The following is a 16,821-nucleotide window of genomic DNA, read 5'->3' as shown; positions in this document are numbered from 1 at the left end:
AGTCCTAGGAAATCCACTCTTACCAGAGGGTATTGTGACCCATCTGCAATAGAATCCAGAATGGAGTCCAGTTCATGCCCCAGAACTCCTCCTTCCGTGAAGTCATCAGCACCCTCAGACCCTGGCATGGAGGCAGCATCAGTAGAAGGGAGCAAGGTGGCGGCAGGCAGCGAAGTTGGTGTGCCTTTCGTATCCAAGTCAGTTGATGGAAAGGCAGAGTCCTCACTCACAGAGACATTGGGAGGGGTGACGCACTGGAGACCGAGAGAGCTGTCTGCAAGGCAAATTTCTTGATCACATCCAGATGGCAGCGCACACACAGATCCCAATCCAGTAGCAGAAATTGAAACTCTGAACTATAGGAAGCTACCATATGCCAGCCCAGGACGTTTGTCCAACTAGCCCAATATTGTACACTCTGGGGGGCAGTGGCTGTCCAGGGTCTCAGGCAGAGGTCTCTCCCCGCCCCCCTCTCATCACCCACTATGTGATCCTTACATAAACAGACAGACAGACAGAAATACCAGGAATTGAACCAGAGACCTTCTGCACTCAAAGCCTGTACTATACTGTGTCTCCCATCTTCAAAATATGTCTTTCAGTATCTGGCAGAGTACAATCTAAAGTCATGTTTCTTCAGATTTTATAGCATGCTGGCACCCTGTGTATCATGGGAAAGGGGTATTTCCTGCAGTGGATTTCATTTACATGTGCTGGGAGCTTCAGCATACATTGGTTTTTCTGCCGATCCACACAGTTCAGGGGAACAGCTGCAAGCCCAGTGCAAGGTTCTCAAAGCTGGCTCAGGGAGGGAAGTTGCAAGAGTAAAACTTACTTCCGCCCTCCCCTCTACAAGAACATTTTCTGTCACTCAAGTTATAGTCCTTAGTGGCAAACCAAAGAGACAAAAATTGCTATGAGTCAAAGGAACATAAAACTAATCACCTGTTTCAATGTCATCTACAGAGCCCAATCCATTAGAAACAGTCTGCAAAGAGAAAGAATATACTATTGTCATCCCTCTGGCAGGGTGGGGGGAGTTGCTACTCTCAGCATTCAAATCTTTTCTCCAACTTTCACAAAGAGTTATTTCAGGGCACACAGTGATGTACCTAATTACAGGAGTTTGCCGTTTTTTCCTCTTGCAAAGTGTTTATTCACTTTACTGACACACATACTGGTCTTTGAAACTAGCACTAATTTCCTCTCTTTCACCCTTCCCGCCAAACTTCAGGCAAGCTTTCAACTATTAAAAAACACAAAAAACTTGGTCATATGTTCATCTGGTTAAATTTTCTTTGGATCCTGTCAGGGAACTGCCATCGGAGAGTCAGGTGGTGGAAGGGCTCAAGGAGGCTAAGAGACCCTCAGATGCTGAGGAAGGAACCAGCAGGGGGAGAGGGAGAGTTCCTGCAGAAACTCAGGCGGAGGGATGGCTCCAAGATGCTTCCAGTGAGAACAGCGGGGAGGGCTCAGGACCTCCGCTGGGGACACCTACTCCGCGCAGGAAACTGTCACGCAGAGAATCCAGACGGAGAGTTTCCGTTAAGGAACTCTTATGTTGGCGTAAAATCCGGAAGCGTCCACTGACGGATTCTGCCAGCGATTGAGGGAGTCATGCTTTGAGGGCTCCCATAAAGGCAGAGCTTTGAGACCCATGCAAAGCTCTGAGGGATTCAGCTTTTACGCACAAGCAGCTCATTATCCCATCACAGATCCCTTTCCTGTTGGGTTTATATATTTTTTTTATAAAAAAAAAACACACCTTGAAATACTGCTCAGGCCATGTGAGTTATGTGACTAGTTGGACCGACAATCAGTGCTCTACACAACTGACTGACTTCATGACTGTCACAAGGGCCATTAGCTAGCCAGTCAGCACTCTCTACAGTTTTTCAGATTCTGCTAAAATTCTGGAATGCAATCAATTGCACTTAAAATTAAACATTTCTAGGAGGCATCATTTCTTGCAATAGTGGACTTAGGCAATGAGTGCCAATAGTACTCTAGCCAAGCAGGATCACTGAGAAACATGAGGGAGATATCGGCATACTTGGTGGAATCCCAGGGTTTGAAGAACAATAAAACTCTTTAAGCGGGAAATGGGGAAAGGAATGAAATGAAGTTTCACGAAGAGGTCCTGGCTAGCTGGCATGCTGAACAGCAGCACTTGACACTGCAAAATGTTGTTTCAAGTCTCACCTGCACTATTTTATCAATAAAGGCTACCTGATTTGGTAAGGCAGAAGACAGGCCATTACTAAGTAGAGAAAACGTTTCCAATTCCTGCTGCAAGGAAGAGAGAACAGTGGTAATCTACAAGATTCTGACACAGTCACTTCCATATTAAGGAGCAAGTAAACATACAAGATAGCACTGACTGGAGATATATATATATATTGCACTGTACATGCACCCTGTACACAGACTAGAAATCGCAGCTAAACCTCACTTCCCAGTTTTCTACATTCAGTACAAGGCATGCTTATATAATAGTCAAATGGGACAATCTACTTGCAGGTTACAACAAGAACTGACTACAGTACTGTGTTTGGAATATTGCATCATTTGCAAGTGGATAGTCTTATTTTGGATTTATCCTGGGTGAAACTAATAGTGCTAAGTTTTGACAGGAGAGGAGGTAGGTAATCATGCTCTCTAAGGTCTTCATAGGTAGCCAGACGGTGTGATTCTGTTCTGAGCTGGCTAGCTGAATTAAATGCCATTTCTAATTAAATACCATTTATAATAGTGGCAGGTGCTCTTAAAATAGAATATAGTGGTACCTTGGCTTTTCGAACGTCTTGGAAGTTTTAGTTTTTGAACGCCAAAAACCCAGAAGTAACTGCTTCAGTTTCTGAACGCTTTTCGGAAGTCAAACATGCCATGCGGCTTCTGTATATAGTTTTCCGGAAGTAAATGCTTCGGTTTTTGAACGTTTCGGAAGCTGAACAGTCTTCTGGAACTGATTACGTTTGAAAATCGAGGTACCACTGTACTCACCATTCCAACCTTCTGGTTTGCCATAAGCCTTTTATACACACATTTACACGCAACTGAACACACCAATTAGTACTCCCCCCCCCCAAAAAAAGACATGGAGGCCCTTCATATGCTGGTGGACAACAACTCCCATAATCCCTGACCTTTGGCCACGAAGTCTGGGAGTAAAGAAAGATGGAGTCCAGTAAACATCAGGAGGGCCACACAGGATCCCCAAACTAGACCTGCTCAACTGTACCAAGCCCAATTCTGAGCACTGGCCATGAATGGCAGTTCACCAGAACCCAACACTTCCTATTTCTGTTTTCTATTTGAGGACTGCATAAACATGGGAGCGTACCAAGCACTTCAGAGGTTACCATACATTGTTGGTGAGCTGAATCACATGCTGTGCAGCCTTGGGATAGAGTGCTGGATTTGGATGCTGGAACCCCAAGTTCACATCCCTGCACAACCATCTTGATGCTCATTAGCTAGCTTTAGGCAAGTCACTCTCAGTCTAACGTATCCCAAAGGATTGTTGGGCGGATGCAATCATATAACCCTATATATGCCAACTGAAATAAACGTGGGGCATGAATACTATACCTGAGGCCTCTTATAGGCTTTCCGGATCCTTAATCCCAGTTTCTGTGCAAGCTCCTGGCCGAGTTGTGCCACACTTTCATCCTTCAAGGAGAAGACAATGAGCACTTTTGTAGGTGTACAAAGTATTTCACTCAATTCTTTGCAAATACAGGGTCCCCCCCCCCCACTTATGCAGGGTTACGTTCCAGGCCCGTCATATAAGTGTAATTGTGTAAATTTCATAAGTGAAATTGCATGAATCCTCTAAACGCCTATTGTTCCCTGTTCCCAAACTCTCTCTTGTGCCGTCTCTCCAATCCAGACCAAAATATCTAGAGGTGAAATATGAGCAGAACAAGGGACAGTGTCTCTGTAAGAGGGGACATAATGGCAGGGAAACTTGGGGGGTGGGGGGAGAAGCAGCACTTGCAGTAAGAGAGAGCAGGGGCTTTCCCCCAGAAGCTGTCATATATAAAAATATATTTGCAAATCTAAGTGCTAACGACAATAATAGGCTTTCATATTTGTGCTGGAAACTGCATGCTCTATTTATTAGTTTGCTCAAATGCTTGGAAGATTTGTAGATTCCTTTTTATTGCTCTTTGGATCAAAAGAAAAGATGAGAGAGCCAACGATAGAGGAGGGGAATGGAAATCTCAAGTTTGATTGTAATTTATTTTAACACATTTATGCACTTTCCATTAAAAAGTCAATGACTGTAAATGTGCAAGCCACTACTTACATGCGGGAGGGAGAGCAAGCAGCGGCTGTTACATTCATATGCTTCCTTGTGCCTCCCTAGCTCATTCAAGCAGCGGGCTTTCCGGAATAGCGCACGGATGTTCTCCTTGTTGAATCCCAGAGCCTTCTCACTGTCTTCCAGAGCTTTCTCATGCAGGCCCTTTTGGAAAACGAGACTATCATAACCATAAGAAGCTTGATATAAACGGATCCTACACGTCTCCTTCCATGCAAGATCTGTCCAACCTAACTCATTGCTCTTAAGTTCTGCTTGTACAGAAAAGAAAGGGGGAGCAAAAGAACAGTGTGTCAGGTTAATACCCACAACAATGGATAATTCTTCCCCTTGGTGTATATTGCCTGTAGTCAGATCCCTGCCCTCACCCCCTAAAGGCAATGGAATGAATTGCATAAGTATGATCATCACCTGATGACTGCAACATCAAATATAAGCAAGTGAGCCATGACATATCTTTAATGCAGTTTAAACCTGCCTATCCACAAGTCATCAAATGATGGAGAGATCAAATAAAGCACACACATGCACAAACTAGCCCCAAGACTACTCACCATGGCAAAGTAGCAGGCAGCCCGATTGACATGCAGCTTGCATAAGAGATCCACTGGAATGGCCACCTCATCTGAAGCTGCATATTCGGCCACATTCAGCCCTTCAACATACTGAACCAGCGCTAGCTTGAAATCCTTCTCTCTGAACAAATCATTGCCCTCTGCAAATAAGTTTCTCACCAGCTTTTGCAAAAAAGCCTGTAGGAATAAGAAACGAAGAAAAAACACTATGCCGTCCTGTAGTGTCCTTGCTACAGTGCCAAAAAGGATTATTATTATTATTATTATTATTAATAATAATAATAATAATAATAATAATAATAATAATAATAATATATTTATACCCCGCCCATCTGGCTGGGCCTCCCCAGCCACTCTGGGCAGCTTCCATAGAAACCAAAAATACACTAAAATATCACACGTTAAAAACTTCCCTGAACAGGGCTGCCTTAAGATGTCTTCTGAATGTCAGGTAGTTGTTTATCGCTTTGACATCTCGTGGGAGGGTGTTCCACAGGGCGGGCAGAGGTTCCCTGTAGCTTTGCTTCTCGCAATGAGGGAACCGCCATTGCTTCTCGCAATGAGGGAACCGCCAGAAGGCCCTCAGCGCTGGACCTCAGTGTCCGGGCAGAATGATGGGGGTGGAGACGCTCTTTCAGGTATACTGGACCGAGGCCGTTTAGGGCTTTAAAGGTCAGCACCAACACTTTGAATTGTGCTCAGAAACGTACTGGGAGCCAATGTAGGTCTTTCAAGACCGGTGTTATATGGTCTCGGCGGCCGCCCCCAGTCACCAGTCTAGCTGCCGCATTCTGGATTAGTTGTAGTTTCCGAGTCACCTTCAAAGGTAGCCCCACGTAGAGCGTATTGCAGTAGTCCAAGCGGGAGATAACCAGACCATGTATCACTCTGGCAAGACAGTCCGCAGGCAGATAGGGTCTCAGCCTACGTACCAGATGGAGCTGGTAAACAGCTGCCCTGGACACAGATTTGACCTGTGCCTCCATGGACAGCTGTGAGTCCAAAATGACTCCCAGGATGCGCACCTGGTCCTTCAGGGGCACAGTTACCCCATTCAGGACCAGGGAGTCCTCCACACCTGCCCGCCTCCTGTCCCCCAAAAACAGTACTTCTGTCTTGTCAGGATTCAACCTCAATCAAAATCACTATATGCGTTCTCTCAGAATATAAAGGAGGCACATAATTCGTATAATCCTAGAAAGTCACAATTCCCTGTGGACAGGTTTATGAGAAAAGGCTTGTCTGCTAAGAGAAACAGTGTTCCTTGGTTGGAAAGCTTCATTATAGCATGGTACGGTGAATGTGTCTATGCAAGCCATTTGTTTCCTTACAGTGTCAGCTGGAGGAGTGGGGAAGAATACAATGGACAAGATTCACTCATGCACATTAAGCCATAGTTTATGGCTTAGCATGATGTGTGAACACAGCTCTTGCCTGCTTTTTCTTAATCTAATCTCAATGATATTGTGCTTCACAATATTACTGTCTGCTATGAACCTGCTATGCAGTGTGCCAATGTCACAGTGTGGACAGGACTTGACAAGAAAAACAGGACCTAGACCAGTCACAGTACATTTTTAGAGCAAAGGAGTTCCCTAGATTCATAGCTATGGTTAGAGAGGGGACATCTGTCAAAGGTTTTAGGGCAGATGCCCTGCCAGAGGCTGCAGAACTCAAATGAGGAGTCTTAAGAGCCAGGCAACAACTCAATAAGTAAGTGGGCTTGAGTAAATTCAAGTTTCCCATTTTAAAATAAATATATATCTCGAGCAAGTATGCATAGCATGCTTGTTCAATTAAATCAAATTTGGCAGTATCAAAGCTAAGATGTACTCAGACCCACTGAAGTCAATGTATTTAAGTAACTTAGTCAAACAACAAAAATATTATTGGAAAGTAAACGCCCATGTTGCTGATAGTTTTTTACATACTCATCTTTTGAGAACTGAACCAACTGGAGATCTCGGTAGCAGGAGGATATTAAATTAGAAGTATAAAAATCACCCACACAGACCCAGCTGATAATCTCAATGTGATTTAGAATGGCATCTCCTGAATCCTAGCCACATCCATCACTAGCATGTGGCCCTCAAAAACTTGCCCAGAAGGAAATATGTACCTTGGATGGACCTTGGGCTGAAAAAGCTTCTCTATCCTTGTTCTATGAGCAACTCTGCCCATCCAGTGGCATGAAGCAACTACTTCCCTTTCCCTCCCTGCCATCACCACCCCAGTCACAAGGACTAATTCGTCAAGATAACATTGTATATTAAAATGTCATTTGGTACTTCTTTTTTTTTAAAAGAAACTCTTAAAATTACCTCATAATCTTCTTGGCTTAGGGGTAACGTGGACCTAAACAAAGACAAAGGGCTTCTGAAGTACAGAAATATACATATATATACATCACTCTAATATGTGAAGCAGTATAAATGAATAATATAAGTAGAAATAGGGAACCTCTTCTTTTTTACCTGTGGGCATTGGTATGCTCACTTTTCAGCGACGAGTTTGCAGAATGCACTTAAGTTTTTCATGGCCTGTACCTTAAACTATGTGTACAGGAAGCTACATTATCTCTTTGGCTTCAGCCGTTGCACACAAATTTACCTGTTGCTGAAGAATACTTTGCTTATGTTTATATACACACACACATGCACAAAACCTTTTGCACAAAAATCCACATTATTTGATTGAGTGTGTGTGTGTGTGTGTGTGTGGGACACACACACAATGATTCTTTTGGCAAGAAAGCAGGCTTATAGTAACAGCAAACAGAAGGCTACTAAGACAAGATAATCAAAAAATTGGCTGTGCTTCGGTACCAGTTTAAATTTCTTTTGACTTTCAAGGCAGTGTAAGTGACTAACAGAGGAAAACAAAGCCCTCTGGGTAACGTACCACCAACTATAGTATTAGCCAGCACAACATCATTCCTGAACTATCATAGATGGGAACTTAAATAGAGGGAAACAAATAAATTGTTTCAACTCGCTTGGGTGGCAATTGGGCTACTGCCATCCAAAAGTCCAATGTTTCTTGTGTTGATAAAATGTCCCCTGCGTTGCTAGGTGGCCTCATGGAGGCAATACTTTCTCCACAGCCAGATAACAACCCAAACACACACTTTGGTTTCTCTGTCTAGGAAATGATAACACTACTTGTTTTCCACATCACAGGCATAGTGTCCAGTTCAATAAATTATGTCTGTCAAGTATTTTCCTTCAATAGAATGAATCAACATTCTTCAATATACAAATGGAAAAGGTTTTGCCTAGGTTCCCAAGTGTAGCTAGTTAACAGTTTCCATGGGCTGCTACGTATGTGAAAAAGCTGGGTGTGCGCCACAGATTTGAAGGGAATTTGGCTCCTCTATCCCTTATAATTGTACTATTGTACAGTTGTATGAACCAGAAGCGACTATCGACTGGTGTGCAAGTCTTAACCCTATAACCATAGACAGTTGCCATGACAATCCATTTACTCTAGAATAGTCTTATTAAAGTAGGAGCCTTCCAATCTGCAGCCTTACTCTAGAAAGTTAACACTGCAAACTTCCTGGTACAGCGATACCTTGGAACTCGAACTGCTCGTTTCGGCTCCTGAATGCCAAAAACTCGGAAGTGCCACGGTTTTCAAATGTTCCTCAGAACACAAACGTCTGACACGACTTCCACTGTGCAAAAACCTAGCTGTCGGCTAATCGGAAGCCACACCTCAGAACTCAAACGTTTCAGAAGTCGAACGGTCTTCTGGAATGGATTACATTCGAGTTCCGAGGTACCACTGTATTTCACAGTTCTCCCTTACAAAGGTAAAAAACAAAGTACACTCAACTCAAGGCCAAGTATACGTTTCCATGCAACAAGTGTTACTTATGTTATAGTGGTGCCACAATTTTGGAAGCTGTACAAGAATTGTGGTTTGATTCTTTATAAGTTTTTCTTAAACTAGGTATTTTTATGTCAGCGTATTTCTGCTGCTATTTATGAAAGTTATGCTTTATTGTGTGAGCTGTTTTGGTCTTCATTTGAAGGGAAAATAAATTATATATATATTAAAAAATAAATATATTAAAGCAAGGATTGCTTGATTTCACAGATTAATGAGAATAGAAACAACACAGTCTCCAAACTTGTTCACTTACTGGATGAACTGTAGTCCCTTCTCTATCTCTTCTTTACGTTTTTGTCTCTCCATTACAGTCACTGCAGCGGGGAAAAGCATATATTAAACCTTTAGAGTTTGAGCGTACCCCACAATACAACTTTAACAATAACATAGGATAGTTTTAACTAGAGGTATCTGGGACTGTACAAGTAAAGAAGGGATGGGAAACCTGTGGTTGTCCAGATGTTGTATGAATCCTCCAATGTTTCCTGAGCACTGGGTGTGGTTGATGAGAGTTAGAAATCCAACAACATTTGGAGGTCCACAAGTTGCTCATCTCTGTTGCTAAAGCATGCATTCCAACACTGAGGAATGGTCTCTCACAGATGCTGCTTCAAATGTGGTGGGTTAAACCCATTTAGAATTGTATAGAGAACAGTTCCCACCCTCAAATGGGCCTAGGGACCAATAGAAGAGTTCAAATACAATGTTATTAAACATAACTACATGTAAGTGCATATTACAGTAGCCACACACACCCCTTTTTTAAAGCAAGGATAAAGTCTGCTTGATCCACACTGCCCCAAAATGGCCTCAGCTGATCTGCTACCATTCCAGCCTCAATGAACATCAATGGACTGGGGTCTGTACAGAGGAACAAAATCCTGATTTCTGTTGACACATTTTCTTCCAGGTAGATGTATGCATTACCTTTTCAACATTCCATTTTCATACATCCCCAAGTGCCCACTTTTTAGAATGCAAACTTGAAAGGCAGGCTTTGATTTCCAGGATACCATAGAAACTGCCATCTTATGCATAGAGATGTTACTCTACACAATTCATGGCAACACAGATTCTAAGACCCATCTAGCTACACTAGGTTTTTCCAATTATGAAGATGCAAACCAAAATGAAGGCTGTGAATTATTTATGGTGGTACAACTAGGAACATGAAAGATGAAGATGAAACCAGGCAACCAACTCAGTTCAGGAGAAAAATTCAGAACACAAAAATTATGTCATGATTCAGTGCGCTGTTCTGACATTTCATATTAAAAATACAAAACAGGAAAATTTGTTCTCAGCTATCTTTAGCTGTGCTAGGCAAACTTAAAAGTATTTTTCAGTTGGTCAGGTGCAACACAAGATGTGCTGAATCTGCAGCAGAATTAGTATTCCAAATTGCTGGAAACCGGGTATTTTTATCTTCTGAAACCAAAATGTCATTGCAAAAAGGAGAAGGTTCAACACAGGGGGGAAAGTCCAAGTGAGATTCAGCACATCCCATAACGTACAATACAAATTAAGACTAAGCTCTGAGTGAAGTTTGCAATGCTCCGTCAAGCCTTACTTTGTGGGATCAGTTCTGGAAGCCTGAGGACTTTGACAAGTTATTTGTGACTATGCCTCCAGTGCTGTCTCGACCATTGCTTTTCAAAACTGATTAAAGCTAGCTGCGGGGTGGGCGTGACTGGGTGGGTCCAGGGTGCAGTGAACACTCCTTTGCATGAGGGAATGGGGCCTACAAATACATCACAGTCACAAGGTACTCATGAAAATTGTGGCAGTGCACTCACAGGCATTCTAGGAGGAAACTGTTTGGATACATTCCAAAATGAGTTCGGATCTGGGTTCGGGACTCAATTGGCCACGGTCACTCTGATAGATTACCTCTATCAGGGGAGGGACAGGAGGATTGTGACCCTGCTGCTCCTGCTTAAACTCCTGATTCAGTATCATTGGCCATGAAATCCTCTTGGACCATCTATGGGAGATGGATATTGGTGCACTGTTCTGCAGTGACTCTGGGCTTATCTCCAAGGATACATCCAGAAGTTAACACTGAAATTGTGATTCCCAGCCCACCTGGCTCTTGAGTTATGGGCTGCTACAGGGCATTATAGTGTCTCCAATGCTATTTAACATATATATGAAGCAACTGGGAGCAGCCATTAGAAGATGAAGAGTCATCAGTACTCTGATGATACCCAAAACTTTTTATCTGTAATATCTGAATTTGAAATGGCTGAGCAGGCCATGGACCAGTGTCTGGAAGCAGTGGTGGGCTGGATGAGGGCTAATAAACAGAGTCTGAATCCAGGCAAGACAGTGTGTGTAGGGGGTGGAGGTTGGGTTCCTAGGTTCAGTGAGAATGTGTCCCGATCCAGGATGAGGCCAAACACTCCCTGAAAGAGCATCTGCAAAGTGTGGAGTGCTTCTAGATATAGCTCTATCCCTAGAGATGCAGGTGTCTATGATGAGAGCCTAACCACGACTGTCCATGCATTGGTACTTCAAGGTTGGGTTAGTGTAATGCACTCTATGTGGGGGCTACCCTTGAAGATGGCCCTGAGACTGCAGCTAATGTACAATGCAGTGTCTAGGTTGCTTGTGGAGATAAACCACCAGCAGCATATAACACTTTATTTGCAGGATTTGCATGGGCTGCCAATCTACTACTGGGCCAAATTCAAGGTTTTGGTACTAACACATACAACTTCGGACTAGGTTGCTTAAGTGTCCGCTTTATCCCTTATACACACAGTGGGTCTCTGTGTTCTGCAAGAGTGTTTCTCCTTCAAGTGCCCAAAATAGCAGAAACTTGTTCCAAAGTGACTTGGAGCAGGGCTTTCAATGTGGCTACCCCTGTTTTGTGGAACAGCATTCCAGTTTAGATACGACAGGCATTTACAATCTGTACTCTCCAGAAACAATTGAAGATTTTGTTATTTCAATAAGCTTTTCCAGCTGGGTGAAAAGGTCTCTGTTCATTTTGTACTGTTTTTAAACCTGTGTGTGTGTTTGTGAAAGGTTATTACTGTTTTCAAAACTTTTAAAAGCTGTTTTTGTGATAATGTAAGAGATTATTCATAAATTTACTATTATTTATTAATAAAATCAGCCAGCAAATACATAATCCTATTGGAAGTCATAACTCTACATAAATTTCCAAATAAAAAAACTGTATTTGCGATTCTTATATGGCAGGTGATATAAAAGTTAGTGCATCTTACATATAACTTTGCCCACATACGCATCACAGAACTGTCATCTAAATATGCTGATGTCCTTGTCTGGAAATGCATTTTTGTAAAGGTCCTTCTCAAAGGAGTAACAATTTACTGTTAAATTTAAGCAGACTTTAAAACATCATGGGATTGTTTAACTATAAAATATATTTTGTAAACATTGCATTAATATTGGTTGGTTATACCATTATTTGTCTGTCAATCCCTTTAGACTGCCTTAATTTTTAAAAAGGGGGGGAAAGCAACACAACAACACTGCTGTGAGGGGTGGGAAGAAGCCTGAGGTTGGTTTTTTTTTTTTTGCACAAATATTTAAAATCATCATGAGTACTTCTGCTGGAGTAGCACACCTGGTAGTATTTTGCTTCTTAGGGTTTTTTAAAATTCTCAAATGGAGTAACATAATAGGGAGCAGGAAACAAATGTTTCACTTTTAATATGATGTTACAGGCACTAGCCAATAGCTGCTCATGACATGCCTACAGTTTAAACTAGATGGTACAGAATGATTTTGCCAATGGTCTAAGTGTGAGGCAGCTTCCTATGTTCCTGTGTACAACGGATAGTCATTTTATGGGGTTTTAAGATCAACCTAATTATTCCTCTAGCTGGTTTTAAATTGTTTGGGGGTTTTTTTGCTGCTGTGTATACTGTTCTTTAGATTTCTTTTCTTTTATTTCCAGTTCTGTATTATTGTTGGTTTTCATTGTTTTTACTGTTTAAACTTTGGATTGTTTTTGTATTTTAAACTGGATCTACAAACTGCTCAGAGATGGTATACTGCAGAGTAAAAGCTTAAAACTGCTGTAACATGCACTAAAAGCTTAAAATGAGAAACAAAACAAATGAAAAGGGACACATCATGGTTTCAAATCTCATGTTTTCTAGACTCCTCTCCAACCCTGAACCTGAGGAGTTAGTAATACAAAGCTTTTATAATCCCATATGTTTGGAACGTTTCACCGATTATGCGATAAGGAGACTCTACCGAGAAAATGTACAAATGGCTTGGCAGAATCACAACAGGTTCGTTGCATTCATGCAAATGGTGATGTTTTGCTTTGCATAAAGAAAACTGTGAGGCTTAGTTGCAGCCCTCAATATCGCACATTAACAGGGTAGCATTGAGCCGCAAACCCAAATGTAAGATTACTTTTACAGCACACATCTCCCTAGCGCTTGTCTCCCCAAATATTTACATGCACCGTAAAGACCTCCGCAATATGCAGGGAAAAGGAGGGAGGGAGGGAACAGATTCTCTTTTTCAGCAACGGTTTCAACACGTTTCCCATTCCCCTAGTGTTCATTCTCCCAGTTTTCAACATATTTTGGTTAGCTATCATACTATAATGCAACAGGCGTATAACAGACATTCGTAAGCCTTTTCGACGTGGATTGTACCCTGTTTATGCGCATTGGCGGCATCTTCCGTCTTGCTGGTTTGCCTCTATTGCTCTGCTCCTTCAAATACGGTCCTCCTTTTCATTGCACTCCCAACCCCCATTAACAGCCCTAAAACACACATGCACATTTTCCTGGTTTAATTCCTCTAGAATTGACCCCATTCCCACCAACCCAAGGCCTCCAAATCCCCGGCCTCGGTTAGCAAAAGTAACCGGCGTTAGCTGTGCCTCGAACGCGGAAACAGACAAGGAAGGAGCCTTCTGCCTTCGGAAGCCACGACACACAACTTGGTGCTGCTAAGCTCACAACAAACTGTCACGGCTGGTTCCAGACTAAAAAAAACCCGCCCAAAAATTATTTTAAATGAAACATTTCCGTTCTGCTAAGCAACGTAACTTTTACAAGTCAGATTATAAAATGCCAGATGAGGCAACAGCCAAACCTTTTTTTTTTTACTCAACTCCCCCTCGTCCAAGATCAGCGTTTCTGCAAAGAATCTCTTCACTGTGTCAGTGCTTTTGAGCAAGAAAGCAGTAAAATACAGTAAAATGAAATAAGAATTCTAGAAACGCAGACCCGAAATGAAACCGTGAGAGAAGTCAAAAGATTTCTGGGATCGCCATTCAGTTCCGAGCTCCCGCTAGTTCCTCCCCAAAAAACTTCCCAACCTCAAAAGAAGGAGCACAGGGAGGAAGAAGACATTTATCTTTTTAAGAATTCGACCCGGAGAGACGGTAGTAGTGTGACTTTCGCGTCCTATTTAATTCTGGTTGGGATTAAGCAACATATGCAGTGAGAAATATTTCCGTTACTCATCTGCAAAGCTGAGCAGTTTTGCTTCAGGGTTATTTTGGCCCATCTTCGCTCCTTCATACCCCCAACCCAGCCACCCTCCTTCTTCCTAGCTTCCTTCCTTCACAGAAAAACAACAAAATAACCAACTCACCTCCTCTGCTTGGGGATTCCCCCTACACCCTGCCTTGATAAATGCTATGATATTACTAGAGATATTATTAGAGCATTATTACGGTTAGTAATAATACTAGTAATTGCTATTTAATTACAGAAGGCAACATTCTGTTCCTAGAGCTGCTGCCGATACAGCTCCCTCCATGTGCCTCTTGGTCTTTTTTACTTTCATTTCCAGGTCTCTCCAGCTCAGTCTCACCAGCAAGGCAAAATGCTTCCTTGGGATCCCTCCAGGTCCTACAGTCCACTGTTTCATCGACACCAAACACATAAAACCAGCCTTCCTAGCAGCGATTTAGGCTGCAATCCTAATCTCATTTACCTGAGAATAAACCCCGTTGAATTCCATATGGCTTCCTTCTGAGTAGATATGGTTATAACTGCATTGCAATCTATGATGATAAAGATCTGAGCAAGGATGTATACAGTGGTACCTCGGGTTAAGTGCTTAATTCATTCCGGAGGTCTGTTCTTAACCTGAAGCACCACTTTAGCTAATGGGACCTCCTGCTGCTGCCGCGCCGCCGGAGCATGATTTCTGTTCTCATCCTGAAGCAAAGTTCTTAACCCGAGGTACTATTTCTGAGTTAGCAGAGTCTGTAACCTGAAGCATCTGTAACCTGAAGTCTATGTAACCCGAGGTACCACTGTAACAATAAGAGTGAAGGAAATAAACCAACAAAATATTTATTATTATTATTATTATTATTATTATTATTATTATTGCAAATACACAGTTAAATGCTTAATCTACCTGTGCATTTTCCCCTTATTTCTCTCCCTAATTATTATTCTGTTAATTTGTTGTAAGTGTTCAGATTCACTTGATTAAGCAGGGTACTAGGTAATTGAGAGGCAAAAACTGCAATTTTTTATTATGACAAAATACAGCAAAATAGCCCCATTGGCTATTAGTTATAGATAAGCATTATGTGGGAGGCAGTGGAAGACAGGAGTGCCTGGCGTGCTCTGGTCCATGGGGTCATGAAGAGTTGGACACAACTATACGACTAAACAACAACAGCAAGCAATATGCTAATATGCTATTCCCAATGTCCAAGGCTGTGGGATTAGTTTGAATCAAATTCAGAGGATATAACAATTAAGTCCACCTTTCATGCCATGGTGGGGGAGGGAGATGGAGAGACCAGCAGCTTTCAGGACCATCAACCATAGGGACTGGGCCTTTTGAGGCTCAGTCTCGTTGCAGCTCTGATCCTTTCTAGAGGGGCAGGACCAGAATTGTGTTAAGCAGTAGTGGCTGGTGCCCACTTGGGAATGGTAGAGCAAAAGGCAGGGAGACAACAGTAGGTGGTGCAACAGCCAATGAGAAGCAAAGCCAACTAATTCTAATTTTGTCCTCCTTCCTGCTGAGTTCTTAAAGGATGGGACTGAGACTGAGGAGGAAGCTGACAGCCATGGCCACCTCCTGCTCTGGTTGTGATTAAGAAGGTTGGCAGGTGTAAAAATTATTTAACCAAAGAAGAAGGAGGAGGAGGAGGAGGAGGAGAAGGAGGTTGGCAGGTGAGTGGGGTTAGCTGATGGACAGCTAAGGTTGGGCCCCATTCATGCTAATAGAGCAGCCTCTACTGGTACTGTATTAAAGGACTTTGTTCTACGGCACAGGTGCTGTTAGTAGCTAGAAGTGCCTTTTACTGTACTTTGTTGCATGCTGATTTGTCATCTGGAGAAAGCCCCGGTTATATCCAAACTAGACTGCTATAATACACTACATATAAGGCTCTCTTTAAAGACAGTTCAGAATCTTCTGCTGATACAGATCACAGCTGCCAAGATGCTTGTAAGAGCCAAGTGTTGACATAATGTTACAAAAAAAAATCAGGGGTTGTCAGACTTCCTATCCCCAGGGCCAATTTAACAGGGCTAAAAATTTTGGGGTGCACAAAATAGTATGGGGTGCTGTTGATAAATGAGGTTTCACTTGTCTGAAAATATTTTTAGTAAACTGTCATTTCTTCTGCCCTTCTTTCATACTTAATTTGTATCATTGTCCCAAATTTCCAGATTCTTTAACCCCTCCTCTTCCTGCTCCTTTGATATTGTTTCCTTCCTCCTTCTGTAGCTTCTCTGATTCCCTTTCCCGCTACTCCCATTATTAATTAATATATTAATAATGACAACAATCAATAACCATTTCTCTCCCTCCCTAATTTCCATTGTTGCTCCCTTTGATCAGGAGGGGCTTTCGTGGCTTGGTAATTAACCAGCCATGCAGGTAGGAAGACTTGTGTACTTGCTTATATAGCAAGTCGAGGGGCCAGGAATCACAGCACTAGGCCAAGGTGCTTATCATTTTCCTTTCCTTCAGCCCATCCATCCTTTTAACTTCGTTCCATTACAGTATTCCATTTTTTTACACTTTGTTGGCCACTCTATACATTGT

General features: G+C 42.4%; 1 protein-coding gene across 5 annotated transcripts in view; it reads right to left on the bottom strand.

Moving 5' to 3' along the window:
• Positions 1–16,821, bottom strand: part of ZC3H7B (zinc finger CCCH-type containing 7B) — a 48,801-nt gene that overhangs the window by 29,532 nt on the left and 2,448 nt on the right. The window contains exons 1-9 of one of the 5 annotated variants that reach the window (XM_083701778.1): positions 14,395–14,615; positions 9,050–9,110; positions 7,224–7,257; positions 4,882–5,079; positions 4,313–4,471; positions 3,592–3,672; positions 2,230–2,286; positions 946–988; positions 24–274 (exon numbers count right to left, since the gene is read on the bottom strand). In XM_083701778.1, coding sequence (XP_083557904.1) covers positions 24–274; positions 946–988; positions 2,230–2,286; positions 3,592–3,672; positions 4,313–4,471; positions 4,882–5,079; positions 7,224–7,257; positions 9,050–9,102 — 876 coding nt within the window. In that variant the 5' untranslated portion in view covers positions 9,103–9,110; positions 14,395–14,615. Of the gene's footprint in view, positions 1–23; positions 275–945; positions 989–2,229; positions 2,290–3,591; positions 3,673–4,312; positions 4,472–4,881; positions 5,080–7,223; positions 7,258–9,049; positions 9,111–13,445; positions 13,467–14,394; positions 14,616–16,821 lie in introns of those variants that run through there. The other 4 variants (XM_083701775.1, XM_083701777.1, XM_083701779.1 and 1 more) reach the window with 4 other exon arrangements.

This window comes from Podarcis gaigeae (assembly GCF_964106915.1).
Source record: "Podarcis gaigeae genome assembly, chromosome: 10".
Taxonomy (NCBI): domain Eukaryota; kingdom Metazoa; phylum Chordata; class Lepidosauria; order Squamata; family Lacertidae; genus Podarcis; species Podarcis gaigeae.
The sequence above is the reverse complement of the archived record's forward strand: the minus strand, read 5'-3'. Positions and strand labels throughout refer to the sequence as shown.